This window comes from Bison bison, unplaced genomic scaffold, assembly GCF_000754665.1.
Source record: "Bison bison bison isolate TAMUID 2011002044 unplaced genomic scaffold, Bison_UMD1.0 scf7180017864366, whole genome shotgun sequence".
NCBI lineage: Eukaryota > Metazoa > Chordata > Mammalia > Artiodactyla > Bovidae > Bison > Bison bison.
Window position 1 is genome coordinate 2,671,196 of NW_011494938.1, and position 17,576 is coordinate 2,688,771.

The window sequence follows — 17,576 nt, forward strand, 5'->3', positions numbered from 1 at the left end:
ACTTCTAATTTCATTCTGTTGTGGTCAGAGAATATACTTTGTATTATTTTAGTCCTTTAAAACATATTATGATCTTTGTTTTATGGCTAAGCATATGCTCTGTCCTGAGAAGTATTCCATGTAGACTTGAGAATGAACTATTGTTATTGTTATTGAATAGAGTGTCACTCTGCCTTTATTTTCACCAGGGCTTATCTCAGATAGATAGGGGAATAGGTAGATGTAATAATTTTCTTCAATTTTAATGTTATACATCATGGAATTGTAAATTCACAGATCTACAAAAAGATCTTAGTTCAGCCCCTTCATTTAACAGCAGATAACAAAACCAAGGACCAGACTAGGTGATGTAGCTTACTCAGCAGCAGTCAGTATTGATGTGAGCAAGACCTCCACTGCCTATTCTCACATAATTAAATAACCTCTCATTGGCTGTTTTCTTTTACTGGGATATAGAAATTGTTCATTAGAAATACTGGTGTCACCCTTAGCCAAAACTGAACACCTGTCCTTTGCTGGGTTCTGTAAGCATAATATTAATTCCCAACTGTAATCCTTTCCCCACTAGCCTTCCTAAAACAGAAGAAATTTTATTTTCAAGTAGAAATAAATAAAATTTTAATATTACTGTGTTAGCTATAAAGGTGTGCAGGTATACAAATTTAGAAAGAAGCACCATAGTTGGTTTAGATCGACTGTCAGTGTGATACTAGGGCCTCAGTGCAACATGCTAGTGCCTTTAGTATTGATGCATGTGTACCTTGTATCGATACATGTGTACCTTCAGTATCGATACATGAGTACCTTTAGTATTGATGCATGTGTACCTGTATTGATGCGTGTGTATATTACAGTGAAAGAAGGCAGTGAAAATTAAGTTCTCAGCTAATGTCACTAACTTCTAGGGAAAAGGAGAACCTGTATTTTTAAGAGGAAAAAGCATGAATTATGGGTATAGAAACAGGGGAGACTTAAGTATAAAAGATGAAAAAGAGTCTGTAAAATGAAGGTATCACAGAGTTAACAGAATCTTGGATTTTAGATGTAGCTTTTAGAATGAGTGGCTCTTTGACATCTTGCCACTAGAAAGTAAAAGACCCAAGAGAGGTCATTTTGAGTGGGCAGACGGACTCACACAGACAATTAGGACTGTTGGCTTGGCACTTAACCACCATAATTACTTTTAACCAGTCACCCACTTTGTACTCTGACCCACACAACACACTTCCCAAGCATCTGACTTCAGCAGTAGCAAAATGCCACTTGAAACCTTGGATAAAATGTGTCCTTCAAACCTGGCTTTCTTCCTTTAGGTATCTCCCTGGGATAAAAAAGAAGAAGCTAACCAGAAAAAGCTAGAATTTGCATTTGCAAACAGTGATTATCTGGCCCTTCTACGAGCATATAAGGTAAGTATATAATCTAATAGCTGAGGTTTATTACCAGAGTTGGCACTAAAGACAGAATAACATTTTGGTTTTCTCCAAAATTTAGGGATGGCAGCTAAGTATGAAAGAAGGTATGCGTGCAAGTTATAATTACTGCAGACAAAACTTCTTGTCAGGAAGAGTTCTTCAGGTGAGCTGTTTCTGTGGAGATTTGTGTCCATTCATTTAGTAGTGCACCAGAGGGTGCTGCAGCTTTATCTTGCTTGTCCTACCTTGACATTGAAAATACTACTTTTGGAATATGCTTGGCTTCACCAGCTGTGTAAAACAGACTCCTGAACTATGACATCAGGCCTTCTGTGCTGAACCTTTCAATTCACCCGTTTTTCCTCTTCTCAGTGAATCTGTGTTTAACTTACGTGGAGGCTACAGGAATGTAGCCATTCTGAAGATTACTGCTTACTAGAAGTCACTCTTTTCAGTGATTATACCAAACATCCTTAACCTGGATCCATAACCCCCTGAAATTGTTTGCAAAGTCACGCCCTTATACATATGTGCACTATTCTGGAGAAAGAGAACAAAGCTTTCATTGAGTCTCAAAGGGATCAATGACCATCCCCAAACCCCTTACTTTCTCCCTAAAACCAAAGAACAAATGGTGAACCATATTTTCTTTATTAATTCTTCTGTCCATCAGAGGCTACTCTGTCAATGAGTACACAAGAAAGGTTTATTATCTTTTGTGTAATAATAGACAGGGCTCTGTCTTCTGTTGTGACAATATTTTAGGCCCCTTTCCATAGTGGCATGAAATATAACCAGAGTAATAATGGTGTATATACTTATAGAGCCTCCATGTCACTCAAATTTTGAGGCTAGGGAGGTGGAAGGACTTTCTTTCCATATTAGATGATGTTTTGGAATAGAACACAAAACTAATGTTCATACCTGACAGCTAGTTACCTCTTTGCCATAAGGACCGTCAGAGCAGAGATTTTATGTTTTCTTCAGTTCTATATCTCCACTGCCTAGAAGAGTTACTTAGAACATAGTTGATGCCCAGTAAAATTCATTGAATGCATGAATGAATGAGTTTGTTTATTGACAGTGAAGTAAGAGACCTCAAAAACATCCCAGTATTTGCCTTCCTTCTTCTCTGCCTTTGCTGCTGCTGCTAAGTCGCTTCAGTCGTGTCCGACTCTGTGCAACCCCATAGACGGCAGCCCACCAGGCTCCCTCATCCCTGGGATTCTCCAGGCAAGAACACTGGAGTGGGTTGCCATTTCCTTCTCCAATGCATGAAAGTGGAAAGTGAAAGTGAAGTCGCTCAGTCGTGTCTGACTCTTCCTTTAGGTGTACTACAAAGAGACATTTGGAGAAGATAGAGGCTCTGGCTTTAATCTAAGAATAACAAAAGTAGTGATTTTCGATCACGGCCACACATTAGATTCACCTGAGGAAGCTTAAAAAAAAAATGCAAAATGCCCAAATTCCACCCCAGGCCAGTTACATCTGGATCTCTAGGGGTAGGGCCTGAGCATCTGTTTATTCTCCTTGTTGTGAATTCAACAAGTCATTTTCATATGTTGCAAGGGTTGAGAACCACTGGTCTAAAGGTATTTTATATGTAAAGCACAATAATAAATATTTCCTTGAGTCCTTAAGACTTTTAAATGTAAAACATATATTTTAAATTATATTTATGTATATTTACTAGATTTAATCTTTTCTTTAGGCTGTATTTAGATTTTTCAGTGATCTATGAGGTTCATCCATTACTTCTTTTCACTAAATTCCAGCTTAGAGTGTAGAATTAGTTCTAATAAGATATCAATAAAAGCTTGTCGTGAAATAGAACTCTTGGATATTTGAATCCCATTGTATTTTTGCCATGTTATCCATCTGTACTTGAGACAGTCCAAGAAAACACTTAAATTGTCATCAGAGACAGAGTACCATTGCTTAGCTTTCCATTCCTTTGATTGGCGTCATCTGCTTCTGTGTTGTCTGATAGACAGCCAATATTTGAACAGAAGCCAAAAACAGGTTTGTGCTTTTCATTCTCACACTTGTGCTCAGCTACAGAAAGAGTGTGTAAATCTAAACCACTTAATAGTATTCCTATTCCCAGGGGAAAATGTGAGCCAGCAAGTCCACAGGATAAGAGAAAGGGAACGTTTCTGAAGTGGGTATTCTGCATCCATTGAGAGAGGACACCAACCACTTTAAGCTCAGAGAAGGCACTATAAGGACCCCAGCAGAAAGGAAGTAGGAAAAATGAACAGGGTCACAGCACCTTGAGTTAGGGTTCCAAACACAGTAAGCTACATTTCTGGCTGTAAGTGTTGCCAGAAAAAATCAGACCTGTGCAAAATCTGGTCAATTTTTTTTTAAACATCATTAACAATTAAATACTCTTTGGGTTTTCTGAAATTTGTGAATTTCTATGTAACAGTTTTACTCTGTCTGCTGGTTTGTATAAGTGAAAACTGCCCTCTGGGAATGAACAGACAAGATATTCTTCATACTTGTCTGGTAAACCCATGAGTCCACTGTCCACTGAAGTAATTCATTTTTGTAGTCATTCTTGCCTTTGATGTGTCAGTGTCTCTGCTTCAAGACTTTCCCCACTTTTTTCAGGAAATGGCAAGCCTGAAACGACAGTTCACTGAACTGTTATCGGACATAGGCTTTGTTAAGGAGGGACTCCGAGCAAGGGAAATTGAGAAAAGAGCCCAAGGAGGAGGAGATGGTATATTGGATGCCACAGGAGAAGAGGTAAAGTGTGTGCAGTTAGCTCTTATTTCTCTTTAATGACCATATACTTAGTCTATTACCTGAGGAATATCTGTAGGCCTTCTTCACTTAAGCCCTAGGAACAATAGGTTAGTGGCATTCTTGATTTCCTTCTTTCCACAAATGTCAACTAACACTCATAAAAACAAGGGTTTTTCTGTTTCTTGTTGCTTTTGCTATGTTTGTTTTATTTACATTGATTTTTGGTGAGTCCATCAGAGATAGAACAGACTTTCCAATAAAGTCTTATTAATCAGACCAGCCTTTTTCCAAACCAAGGATAGTTTTATATTTAACTATAGGAAGAACAATTCAAAATGAACCTGATGTCACTCTCAGTGCAGTTACTTTCTGGAAATTGGGAACATCTCACAAACCAGAATCTTTCTCTCCACTGATCCTTAGGAACACTGGCTTTATAACTGCTTTGCAGAGATCTTGAAAGTAATTATGGGCTTCTTGGAATGGGTCCTGTGTGAATGTAGTCTAGTAGATTGCTTTCTTAGAAATAATTTTTCAGATTATTTTAAGATAGAAGTCAAAAGAAATATAATAGTAAATTCCAAGGCACGGATGGAAATAGCCACATTATTTATAAGATTAATGCTGTATTTCTCTCACAGGCAAACTCAAATGCTGAGAACCCCAAGTTGATATCAGCAATGCTGTGTGCTGCTCTGTATCCAAATGTAGTGCAGGTAACAGAATGTTTTCCTGGGCCTCCCACTTCTTGTTTGTTTGATTTGTAGCCAAGAGATGTAAGTTAAGACACTCACATTAATCATCTAAAGACACACACACACACACAGCCTTTTAAACTTAGTTTATATTTCCAATCCTTCAGTTCCCCAAATGTGTTTAGATACAGAATCTTCAAAACACATTCATTATATAAAATAAGGTGCCTTTTTAATCCTTCTGACATGACACTCCAGAACTCAAAATGGGCATAAATGTCACTGTCAGCCCGTCTGTGCATAACTAACCTAGGGTTAGGTCGAAATCTGATTCTACTACAACTCCCATTATGCCCTCTACTCTGGACTAAAATTAGATAAGAACAAAATCAAGTCAGTGCTTTGCCATGGGACATCTGTGATCTCTTCTGGAAACCATACCTGAATGGACTTGTTGAACTTTTACTTGCGGTTTGATCATCTCGTCCCTGTCAAACTTAGAATGTGAATTTGTCAGAGTACTGAAGCACTTCTCATTAACTTTTTGTTATATACTCAGTTGACATCTGTGGATTCATTTATGGCTTAGTTTTGCTTAGTGCTTGCATGCTTTTGAAACCATTTGCAACTTCTCCAAATGATTTTTTAAAATAAAAGCAATGGAGACAATTAAAAAATCAGGGCTGGATAGGATGAATAAGCCTAACACAGAAGATTTTTAGGGCAGTAAAAATACTGTGCATGATACCATAATGATAGATACGTGTCACACTTGTCCAAACCCTTGGAATACACAACAACAAAAGTGAGCCCTAACGTAAACTGTGGACTTTGGGTGATTGTGATTTGATAATTTTTTTTAATGAATGTTTCTACTCTTGGTAAGAGTGTAAGTTGATACACCCTTTCTAGATAGCAGTTTCATTTCTGAGGATTTATTATGAGAAAATAATTGCATATTTATGTAAAGATACAGCTAGGAGAACGTTTGCAATTATCAACAGCACTAGAATGAATGGTCTAAACTCCAATAATAGGGAATTTATTGATTAAATTATTATATGTCATTATAGTGAGGTGCTAATTTAGAATTATGTTTTAGGAAAATACAGAAAATGATCCTATGTTAGTTTTGGTATACATTTTATATCATTTGTTTGTCTCCATTTCTATATTATGAAAATCTAATAGAAAACTAAAGTGTTTCTCAAATATTGTTATTTCTTAATCATGAGATTACAAGAGATTTTTCCTAGTATATGTATATTTTTTACTGAAGTATAGTTGATTAAGAGTATTGTGTTAGTTTTAGGTGTAGAACAGTGATTCAGTTATATATATTTTTCAGACTATTTTCCATTATAGGTTATTAGAAGATACTGAATACTGTCCCCTGTGTTACACAGTCCTGTTACTTTCTACAGTGAATATGGGGGTGTGCACATAAGCTTTTCAGTTGTTCCAAGTGAAACAATGTATTCATTCATAGAATTTTTTTTTTTACTGTTTTGAAAAATTCATTTGGAAGTATTGGACTGGCGTTGGAAGTGTCAGCGGATTGCTGGCCAGTGTTGCCAGCAGGATCTCTGTCCCCCATGCTCAGTGCACAGCTGAAACATCAGCGTGGTTTCTCCCCATCGTGGCTGGTGTGTGTAGTCACCCAGGACTACCGCACTTATATCCACCCTTCTTCATGGGTAGAAAAAGAAAGCAAGCATGCTTATACTGCTTTCAAAAGGAAACTAAGAGAGAGGGAAGACACAGCAAAGGCATTCAAGCAAGATTGGTTTTGTGTCGGGATATACCCTACAATGGAAGTACATATATATTTTTTTTCTCATAACTATGTATTATTTAGGTGAAAAGCCCAGAGGGGAAATTTCAGAAGACCAGTACCGGAGCTGTCAGAATGCAGCCAAAATCAGATGAGTTGAAGTTTGTCACCAAGAACGATGGATACGTACACATTCACCCTTCATCGGTGAACTATCAGGTCAGGATGGCTGGGTAAACTTACAGTCAGGTTCCACACCCACAGATTCAACCAACACGGATGGTGTAGTTCTGTAGTATTAGCTACTGAAAAGACCCAAATCTGAGTGGACCCACATGCTTCAAAGCCTTTTTGTTCAAGGGTCAGCTGTTTTTACATGTGGCAGGTCCTGGGGGAGAAACAGCCCCTTAATTCACCCAAACCTTGTTCTGTCACTTGCTGTCCTTAGGTGCTGACTTGGGGAAGGTTGAATAAGCACAGATGTGCTGGAAATTGAACTATTAAGCCTGCTTTCAGATACAAAATTGTTTCTTGGCAGAAGTGACTTAAAATGTCGTGATGTAATCCTTTGCCTCTATCTGTGCCTTAAGAGGCCTTGACCTATTCTCTGATCCAGGCTTCTCAGCTCTCACTCTTCCTTCAGCCTCTTGCTGGGTGCCTTCTGCTCGCATCACTCCACTAAATTCATCAGAAGTCGTGAATAACTTGCAAGTTGTCAAATCTTGGGAACAAATTTCCAGCTTCTCATCATTCTTGACTCATGTAGTATATGACACTGCTGACCTCCCTACCTCTTGAGACTATCTTTAATGTTTTTTGCTTCTGAAATATCACTTCTGTCTCCCTGATCATCCCCTTCTAGCTCCTTTACTAGATTCTCCTCCCTTGCTCTGAAATCATGGTTCTGTCCCTGTCCTTATGTTCTTACTGCAGGGCACCTAATCTTCCTGAACCACCAGAGCACACCAACTGCCACCTACATGTTGACACAGACTCCAGATCTCTCTCGTGCTTGGTTTCTTCTCTGAGTTCTTGCTAGAAATCACCATCTGGGTGCCTTCTTGTCGCCTCAAACTCAAAAGCTGAAAAACCAATCTCATTATCTCTGAATTCACTGCTCTGTGTTCCCTGTCTTGGTGAAATGGAACCAAATCAGAACCCTGGAGTCACAGAAACCCTGCTTCTTTTCTCCTGATGCTAATCTGATTGGTCACCAGGTCCCAGTAATTCCACCTTTTTGACATATCTCAGATTTGCCCACTTCTCTTGTCCCTGCTGCCATGTCCTCAGTTCAGACCCAGACATCTGTCTCGTGCCTGAAGTACTAATCTTACGTCCCGTGCTCACTCTCTAGTCCTTTATACTACTGCTTCCAGAGTCACCTTTTCAAAGCACATCTCTGATCGTGTCATGAGTGTTAGTCGCTCAGTCATGTCCACCTCTTTGTGGCCTCTTGGACCGCAGGCTCTTAGCCCACCAGGCTCCTCTGTCCATGGAATTCTCCAGGCAAGAATACTGGAGAGGGCTACCATTCCCTTCCCCAGGGGTCTTTTGAACCCCAGGTCTGCTGCATTGCAGGCAGATTCTTTACCGTCTGAGTCACCAGGAAAGCCCACCTTTACAAAACACACCTTTGTTCATGTCATCAGATCAGATCAGATCAGTCGCTCAGTCATGTCTGACTCTTTGCGACCCCATGAACCGCAGCACGCCAGGCCTCCCTGTCCATCACCAGCTCCCGGAGTTCACCCAGACTCACGTCCATCGAGTCAGTGATGCCATCCAGCCATCTCATCCTCTGTTGTCCCCTTCTCCTCCTGCCCCCAGTCCCTCCCAGCATCAGAGTCTTTTCCAATGAGTCAACTCTTCACATGAGATGGCCAAAGTACTGGAGTTTCAGCTTTAGCATCATTCCTTCCAAAGAAATCCCAGGGCTGATGTCCTTCAGAATAGACTGGTTGGATCTCCTTGGAGTCCAAGGGACTCTCAAGAGTCTTCTCCAACACCACAGTTCAAAAGCATCAATTCTTCGGCGCTCAGCCTTCTTCACAGTCCAACTCTCACATCCATACATGACCACTGGAAAAACCATAGTCTTGACTAGACGAACCTTTGTTGGCAAAGTAATGTCTCTGCTTTTGAATGTGCTATCTAGGTTGGTCATAACTTTCCTTCCAAGGAGTAAGCGTCTTTAATTTCATGGCTGCAGTCACCATCTGAAGTGATTTTGGAGCCCAGAAAAATAAAGTCTGACACTGTTGCCCCATCTATTTCCCATGAAGTGATGGGACCGGATGCCATGATCTTCGTTTTCTGAATGTTGAGCTTTAAGCCAACTTTTTCACTCTCCACTTTCACTTTCATCAAGAGGCTTTTGAGTTCCTCTTCACTTTCTGGCATAAGGGTGGTGTCATCTGCATATCTGAGGTTATTGATATTTCTCCCAGCAATCTTGATTCCAGCTTGTGTTTCTCCCAGTCCAGCGTTTCTCATGATGTACTCTGCATGTAAGTTAAATAAGCAGGGTGACAATATACAGCCGTTGTTTAAAACTCTTCGTCTGTGGAGTCTCTTTGTACGTGGAGTCTGCTGTAAACTCTCCTATAACCTTTCACATCTATCCCCTTCTTAGACCATGTCCCCCCACCCCAGCTGTCATTCTTTATGCTCCAGGCCACACCAGACTACCGACAATATCTCCCAGTGCCATGACACAGGACGCACTGTTCTCTGTGCCTGGAGTGGCATTCTCATTCCCCGGCAGGCTCCTACTTATCCTTCAAGCCCAGTGCTCCTCTCCAAGTTGCTTCTTACTCCTGTTCCACCACTGTATAGTATGTGTTTTTCTACTGTTGCATTTATCACATTCTTTTATGGTTTATGGTATGTCTCATTCATAGACTTTTGAAATTCCTGAAGACAGGAATTGAATTTTATTCATTTCCACATTCTGCACGTCTAGCACAGTGCGTCGCCAGCATGAAGGCAGATGTTCAACAAAGCTTCATCTTGATAAAGAGATGGAGGAAAAGAGAATGAAGAGAGTTTGAAGTGTGAGGGCTGGTCAACCCCTGGAACTACTGAATGGAGTGTCAACAAAGCATGAAAAATATCTCCTTAAGCACAGAAGGGCCTGAGGACTAGGAGATCATCTGCCCTCTCCACTGCATGTGTACTTAGAAACCAGGGGCCCAAGTTATCTCCACTCCTCTCCTGAGTTTACCATGGCATTTCTGCAGTAAATCTAAGTCATCCATGCATCCAGTCAGTACCTGCCACCCGGTCTGTGCCAGGCACCATTGTAGGCCATGGAGGACAGCTGATGAGCTAGGGAGACACAGTCTCTGCCCTCAGGGAGCTTACATTCTAGAGGGGAAGATAGGCAAGAAATAAGTAAACAATCTCAGGTGAACAACAGATGCTAGAAAGTAAAACCATAAGAGATTGAGAGTGACAGGAGAGGGTTTTTAACTATAGTTGAAATTAACACAATGTTGTAAATCAGGTATATAGCTTCAGATGCATTTCTGTTACAGGTTACTACATATATTGACTATAGTTCCCTGTGCTATACAGTAAGTCCTTGTCTTTTATATACAGTGGTATCTATTAATCTCACATTCCTGATTTACCCCTCCCCCCTCAAGAGGGGCTGTTTTACATAGTGTGGTAAGGGAAGAGCCCTGAGGAGAAACAACTGGACAGGTCCTAAATGAAGTAAAGGGCGAGTCATGCAGGTATCTAAGAAGAAAACCTTCCAAGCCGGGGAAATAAGTGCAAAGACCATGAGATGAAAGCACATTTGGTGTGTTCCAGCAAACGCAAGAAGGAGAAGGCAGCCAGTGCAAATGAGGGGGAAGGTCAGGGGCGGCGGTGACAGAAGAGCTGGGACAAGCAGGCAAGGATCAGGACATGTGGGACCTTGTAATCCACAGTAAGGATCTGAGATTTTATCCTTGGAAAATCTCTGGAGGGTTTTGAGCCCTAACTGGTTTTTAAAAGATCACTGTGGCCACTGTATGGAAAAGAAACTGAGGATGCAAAGGGGCAAGTACACAGCAAGCCACTGCAGTGGTCTGTATGAGAGGATGGTTTGCACGAGGTGGTGGCTGTAGAAGTGGAGAGTTCATTGTGTATTTTGAAAATAGAACCATCAGGACTTAGTGATGATAGAGTGAGGGAGAGAAAGCAATCAAGGATGCTTCTAAATTTGGGGCTTGAGCAGCTAGGTGAATGGGAGTCTCACTTACTGAGATAGTGAACCCGACAAGCATAGGAAAACAGAGAGTTCCCTTGAACATAAGTCCAAGATACTTCTTAGCTGTCCAGGTGCAGACATCCAATAGGCAGCTGCAAGTACAAGGCTAGCGCTCAGGGGAAGGTACAGGCTGAAGGTCATCTGGGGAGTCACTGGACAGGTAACAGGTAAGTCCCTGGGACTGGTGGGATTCTGTGTATGTCACCAGTGACATCACTGTCATGTTCCAGGTCAGACACTTTGACAGTCCCTACCTGGTATACCATGAGAAGATCAAAACTAGTCGCGTGTTCATCCGAGACTGCAGCATGGTGTCTGTGTACCCACTGGTCTTATTTGGAGGAGGCCAAGTGAATGTGCAGCTCCAAAAGGGAGAGTTTGTTGTTTCCTTGGATGATGGTTGGATCCGCTTTGCAGCTGCTTCCCATCAGGTAAGGGATAGGGGCTCTGATAATATGAAATACAGGGCATTCCTTCAGGGAACAAGGACAGCAGAGCTGCCTTAGAGTGAATGATGCGTGTGCCGGGGACACTGAGCAAGACTGAGGCTGAAGTAAGGCCAGGGGTGGAGCTGTAGTAAGAGCTGAAGAAGTGCGCTGCGAGGGAAAGCCCAGGACAGTTGTGTGAAAGGACAGAAGCTGTGAGTGAGGTATTAGAGCTTTCTGTTATAGAAATATAGATTCAAAGAAAACATGGGTGAGCAGAAGTAAAAATTACCCTGATTCTACAGCCACCTTTAAAAAAAGATAATGGGTCTAAATGTTTTTATTCTCAGGTCTCAAATTATTCAGTATATGGAGTCTCTATAAAACATTTAAGGGAGCATATATTCAAGAAAAAATTTTAATATTTGCATCTGTTGGAAATCTTCTAATCTCCTATTGCAGGGGGCAGAAACACCAATTCAAACATTACAGTAAAATACACCAGTGAATTCCCTTTTAAAGTCTAAAGCAGCACTGCTAGGAAAAATATACGTGACACATACCTAAGAATTTTTCTAGTAGCCACATTTAAAAAAAGTAAATAGGTGAAATTAATTTTAATGTATTTTATATAGCACAATTTTAATATATTTTATATAGCATAAAACATTTAAAAGTTTTAATTATATCATGTAATCAGTGTAAAAAATTGAGATTTTTATATTCTTTTTCATACTAAGTCTTCAAAATCTGGTGTGTATTTTATAGTCACAGTATATCTCAGTTAAGACCAGGCACATTTCATGTGTCATGAGATTAGCCACATGGAACAGTACAGGTCAGGAGGGCCAGGCAGGGTTGGTTTGATTCAACTGCTTAACGACAAAAGCCCGGCTGGCCCCTGGTATAGGATGGCTGTAGCTCCTGCACGTCCATGCAGCACACATGGCCCACGAGTGGAGACAGAACGCTGCTTTCCTGAAAGCACACCTCTTCTTCTAAACCGGTTCCTGTCACTGCAGAATGTCATGGCCTCTAAGGCCTGGATCCCCTGAACCATTCACTCTGGTGCACGGCATGAGCCGATTAGATCAGAGTGTCTACTCCAAGGTTGCCACACAGTGGAGGAAGAGCCAGACAGGTGTTGGCCAGATGTCCACAGTGCCACTACATCAGCACGAGCAATGTGGTGCTGTCTCCCACCCCACCTCCTCACCAACCAAAGCATAAAAATTCCAAAGTTAGAGAGATTGTTTGGTTTAATGTCCGCCATTTTTAATTCTCAATTTTCCTGCTTCTCCTCTCAGAGCTAATTGTAAAAGTTGGCCAAGCTTTAAAATGCAGAACATTGCATAAAAGCTGTTTCTGGATTTAATCTTGGTCCCCAGTGTACACTTCAGAGCTGTATGTTCCTATAATTGCATCAAGAAACTTTAGAAGCACTTTTAGGGGGAAGAAAAAAAAAAGTGTTTCATTCTCCCCCCATGGAATTAATAGCAGAGACCTAGAACAATGGTCATCACAACTGGAGAATTTCCTTTAACCACCTTTTCTCCCCTGGTGGTCCAAGCACTGCTTACATCGCAGCTTTCATTTTAGGTGGCAGAATTAGTAAAGGAACTTCGTTGTGAACTTGACCAGCTCCTCCAGGATAAGATAAAAAACCCAAGCATAGATCTGTGCACCTGTCCTCGAGGGTCACGGATCATCAGCATGATTGTGAAACTTGTCACCACACAGTGAAGACTGTCGCGGAGAGTGCTCACTCCTCCCCTGCTTGCTCAGCTGGGAACCAATAGCGGCACTTCGACACCCAGCTGCGGCGTGGGGGCCGCTGGGGAAGGAGCCGGGGCAGGCTCTGCTGAGTCAGCTGCAGCCACACACGCCTTTAGGGACGTTTTCCAGACTGAGTGTTGCTAACCAAGCAGTGGGCACTCCTGCCTGGCACAGTTTGGAGTGTCAGTGTGAGACAGCTTAAAAACCAACCTGCCTGTTTTTTTTCCTCTCTGACTGCCCTGGAATGAATGAAATTCATCTGATAACACAAAAGTGAACGTTTAATACAGTGGTTTTAATCTCTGTTTTTCTCCTGCTTTTTATTAGAGTGAGATGAGGGGCATGAGGAGAAATACCAGTTGTTTTTTTCTGTCATAAAAGCTCAACTGAGAGAAATCAGAACAGAAGGGAAAAAATCATGTGAGCAAGAAAAATTAAAACTTCATTTTCAGCCATAGGTCATTATGTAAACTTCATTTGTGAGGGGTTTATTTTTACTCATTAAAATTCAGCTTAAAAAAAGTTGAGTTCTTATTTGTTATTAAAATGTGAGCTGGTTTTATCAGTAACACTCTTATTCTTAAAAGCAGAACAACCTGGGTGTTTTCATTCTCTTTTGGGTTTTCCATTTATGAGTCTGACTCTGTCTTTTGAACTCGCCCGGATCTAAGGGCCACATTTCACATTACCTGAAGGGGAATTTTAATGGTATTCTCAGAACATAGTTGGCATGGTTCAGGTTCATGGAGAAAGTTGCCATGCTAGTGTCAGATTTATAGCCATAAAAATACCTTCTATGAGAGTGCTTATTTTCAGTCACCACTTAGGTTAATATGGCACTCACATTTTTAAAAAAAAATATGAATACATTTACCTTGGCTAGATAGTTTTCAGTGTCCAAGAAGAATTCCAGAAAAATGAGTGGAAGACGTACTCTTGTATGTATAGCCCTCAGGTAGAGAGTTACTACCGGTTTCCCACTACAGACAGAATTCACACTAACTCAACAAAAGCACCTCAGTGAAGGATGTTCACCTTTCAAGCTATTATTTTAAGTTTCCAGGAAACCTCCTAGACTGTCCAAATGGTCACATATGTCCGTGGTCCCCGACCTTTTTGGCATTAGAGACTAGTTTGATGGAAGACAGTTTTTCCATGGACTCGAGTAGGGGAGAATGGTTTGGGGATGATTCAAGCGTATCAGCCCCACCTTAGATCATCAGGCATTAAATCCCGAAGGTTAGGGGCCCCTGGCATATATGATATCACTTACGTATAATCTAAAAAAAAATAGGTGATTCAAACAAACTTACTTACAAAACAGATTCACAGGCATAGAAAACTTATGGTTATCAAAGGGTATGGCAGGGTGGGAGGTAGAGAGATGGGAAAGAAATTAAAAGTTTGGGATTAACATGTAAATACTACTATGTATAAAATAGGTTAACAAGGAACTGCTGTATGGCACAGGGAACTATATTCAATATCTTGTAAGAAAAAGAATGAAAAAGTATATTCAATATATGTATAACTGAATCACTTTGCTGTACCTTTGAAATATTTTAAATTAAGTATATCAATTAAAAAAAAAAAAAAAAACATAAATCCTATCAATCTCTAGATGTGCCAGACTGAAAAAGTTTGGAAAGCCTTGACTGAAGGCATTATAAGAAAATCCTCACCCCAAACTAAATTTCTTAAGCTCATCATTGTAATTTTGAAATAAATGAAATTGGATTCTTTATTTGTGATTCAAGTCAGAAAGCAGTAGTATTTCAAGGTGAAACTGGATTTCCAAGCACCAGTAAGATGGTCAGCTTTTAACGTTAATTTTATGGAGAAGTCTGTAAATGATTTCCCAAATACTCATTTTACAGGAATCTAGTTAGGGAACAATATTAAATGAAGTTCTCGCTACAGAATTAGCCCACACTGCTGTTTTGTCCAATATGTAACTGGGAAGTTCTCAGGAAATGAAAATAGCTCAACACTTAGGGAGGTGGTCAGGTTGATAAAACATTAGCTTTGTCTTCTTCCTTCTGGAGTTCCATATCTAAATGTTACAACTCAAACTCCCTGAGAAGTAATGAACTTTAGTCTTTATCCTCCCCATTCTGTTATCTGAGCAGTTTACTATATCAAAGCATGCAGACTGTGGATCTGTAGGCATGAAAATTTTTTCTATTTCTAGGCAGTGGTGTGAATGTGTCCCTGAGAGGTTGTCATAAAATAATGCCTATGAAAGTGAGATAGGCTGGGGTCTGGGGCTCTTTGCTGCAGTGCTTGTACCTGGGCAAACGTCTCCTGGAGCAACAAAGTAACAAAAAAATATATATGTAAGGGACTAAAAACTGCCTAAATGGGCAGTGGGGCAACTTATGAACAAGATGCAAAAAGAGCAAAAACCCACACAGCACTGCCAAGGGTGTGGGCAGACCACCTTCGCCATCCCTCTGGCCTAACCCCTGCATCCACCCCTGCCCTCGCCCTGTTTAAGGAACCAGTGCTCCCCTCCTCAGGGAGTGACCAAGGGAGCCCACTTGTTTCTGTTACCGCCTGCTGCAGTAGGAGCCCTGCAAAGCCTCGCCCAAGTCTGGCCTTTTGTCAACTTCTACTGATTAAGGAGGCCAAGAACCCTAGTCAGGAACAAAAGTACTTTGTAAAATTAAAATACAGCAAATGTAAGCAAATTGGGACTGAGGGGTGGTTTTCAGATGCAGCCCAGGCTGGCTCTCAGGGGACAGCACTCTGTTGTGGTCTCAGTTGCTGGACTGAGAGCTGGTGAGCTTGGGCTTCACACTCTGAGGGTGTCTTGTGGGTGTCACTCACTTGCTACATAAATAATGGATTCCTGGGGGTTCCCAGGGACAGGAGAGTATGGTCACACAGCCATATTATGCCTGAACAAGCCTAGGCAGAGGCTGCCTCTTTCCTCCTAAATCATGCTAGAAATAAGCATAATTCCTAGGGTTTATTTTCCCCCAAATGCAGGGAGAAATCTGCTTAATATGTACAAAGTGAGCTATATTGTTTTCAGAAATTAGAGCTTGATTGTGAATCTGTGTCAGTCAATATTTGAGTTCCATGGTACAGAGTGCCTTAAACAACGAGTACAATTCTTTATCACTGCAGTAGGTTCAGATCCTTCTAGAGTGATAGGCTTCTTCCATGTCTAAAACTGCAGTGACAGTGAACAGTTAACCACCGTGGGTCATTAACATGGGGAAGCTTTTTCTTGCCATTTCTAAGTTACCACGCAAAAGGTATATCAAAGACTGGTCTTAAATATGACTTGCAGCCAATCACTGATCCTTAAGGTGCTTTAAAATCTGTTTTCATAATTTGTTGCATCAAAGAGCAGAAAAAGAGTTCTTTTGGGGAACTGAAGCTCTGTGTGTGAATCATTAGGAAAGAGTACAATCAATGTTTCATAAATACACAGGACAGCAGCCCAAATTTGAACTTTTTCCCACAGTTTGGCCTCTTTGCCCCATCCATGCCCGACTTGAGCCACTCAGCTCTACTCCCAAATCAGTTCTAACCAGCTGCCTGGTAAACAAGCCAGAAAACAGCACCCCAGTGAGATAGCTGGGAAGAGGATGCCTTGGAATCAATGGACTGGGTTTTTTCAACTCTTATTTCAGTGTTTTAGGAAAGAAACAAATGGCAGCAAAAGCCAGCATAAGAGGGGTTTGTTTGGAAAAGCAAACACTCAGGGGTGGCTTTGGAAATTCAGCCCAATCCCATAACTACCAAACAATGAGAAGCGGTATTTAGGATGATGACCCTGACATGTTACAAATACAATATTGCTTAAAATGGTAAAGTATATAATAATTAACATTTCAACAGAAGCATTTCAAAACAGTGAAGTTTTAAAAAATTATTCCTTATGTATAGAAAATGAAGTTCCTGCTGCCTCCGTCCAACCTAGCTGTTACCAAAAATGATCTGAAGGAGTTAATTTTCCTTTTATGTTCAATGATTTTAATCAAGAAACTATCCTTGCCTGGTTTTTCTACAACAATTAAAAGACAAGCTAACTTAACCAAAAAGACTCATTTACTTCATGAGTAAATGAGTAAATTACTCATTGAATTCATTTACTTCTGCTTTTAATAAGTTTTGTCTCATTCCATTCTTGGGTTTCAAATGTGTAGTTTGAAAGGTTAACAGATACTTTTGTTGTAAGACTTTATTTGTCCAGAGAGATTGATTAATTATAACAAAAACAAAAGAAGTTTCCTCATGGAAGAAAATGTAGTTTTTATTTTAAAATCTCTGGTTCTCAACTTAGGGCAGTTTTGCTCCCCAGGGGACACCTGGCAATATTTGGAGATGTCACATATGAAGGGGGAAGAGTATCCCTGGCAACTAGTGGTTAGAAGCTAAGGATGCTGCTAAATATCTTACATGCACAGGACACCTGAACAACAAAAAAAAAAAATCACCCATTCAAATTGCCAGTGCCAAGGTAAA

The 17,576-nt window shown here is 40.7% G+C and overlaps 1 protein-coding gene across 2 annotated transcripts in view; it reads left to right on the forward strand.

Annotated features, from left to right (window-relative positions):
* The window catches only part of DHX57 (DEAH (Asp-Glu-Ala-Asp/His) box polypeptide 57), a 59,997-nt gene extending 46,386 nt beyond the window's left edge, over positions 1 to 13,611 (forward strand). For both annotated transcript variants that reach the window (XM_010855576.1, XM_010855577.1), the window contains exons 18-24: positions 1,314 to 1,409; positions 1,495 to 1,578; positions 4,032 to 4,169; positions 4,811 to 4,885; positions 6,723 to 6,857; positions 11,127 to 11,327; positions 12,921 to 13,611. In XM_010855576.1, the coding sequence (XP_010853878.1) occupies positions 1,314 to 1,409; positions 1,495 to 1,578; positions 4,032 to 4,169; positions 4,811 to 4,885; positions 6,723 to 6,857; positions 11,127 to 11,327; positions 12,921 to 13,064 (873 nt within the window). In that variant the 3' untranslated portion in view covers positions 13,065 to 13,611. The remainder of the gene's footprint in view (positions 1 to 1,313; positions 1,410 to 1,494; positions 1,579 to 4,031; positions 4,170 to 4,810; positions 4,886 to 6,722; positions 6,858 to 11,126; positions 11,328 to 12,920) is intronic.
* The last annotated feature ends 3,965 nt before the right edge of the window (positions 13,612 to 17,576 follow it).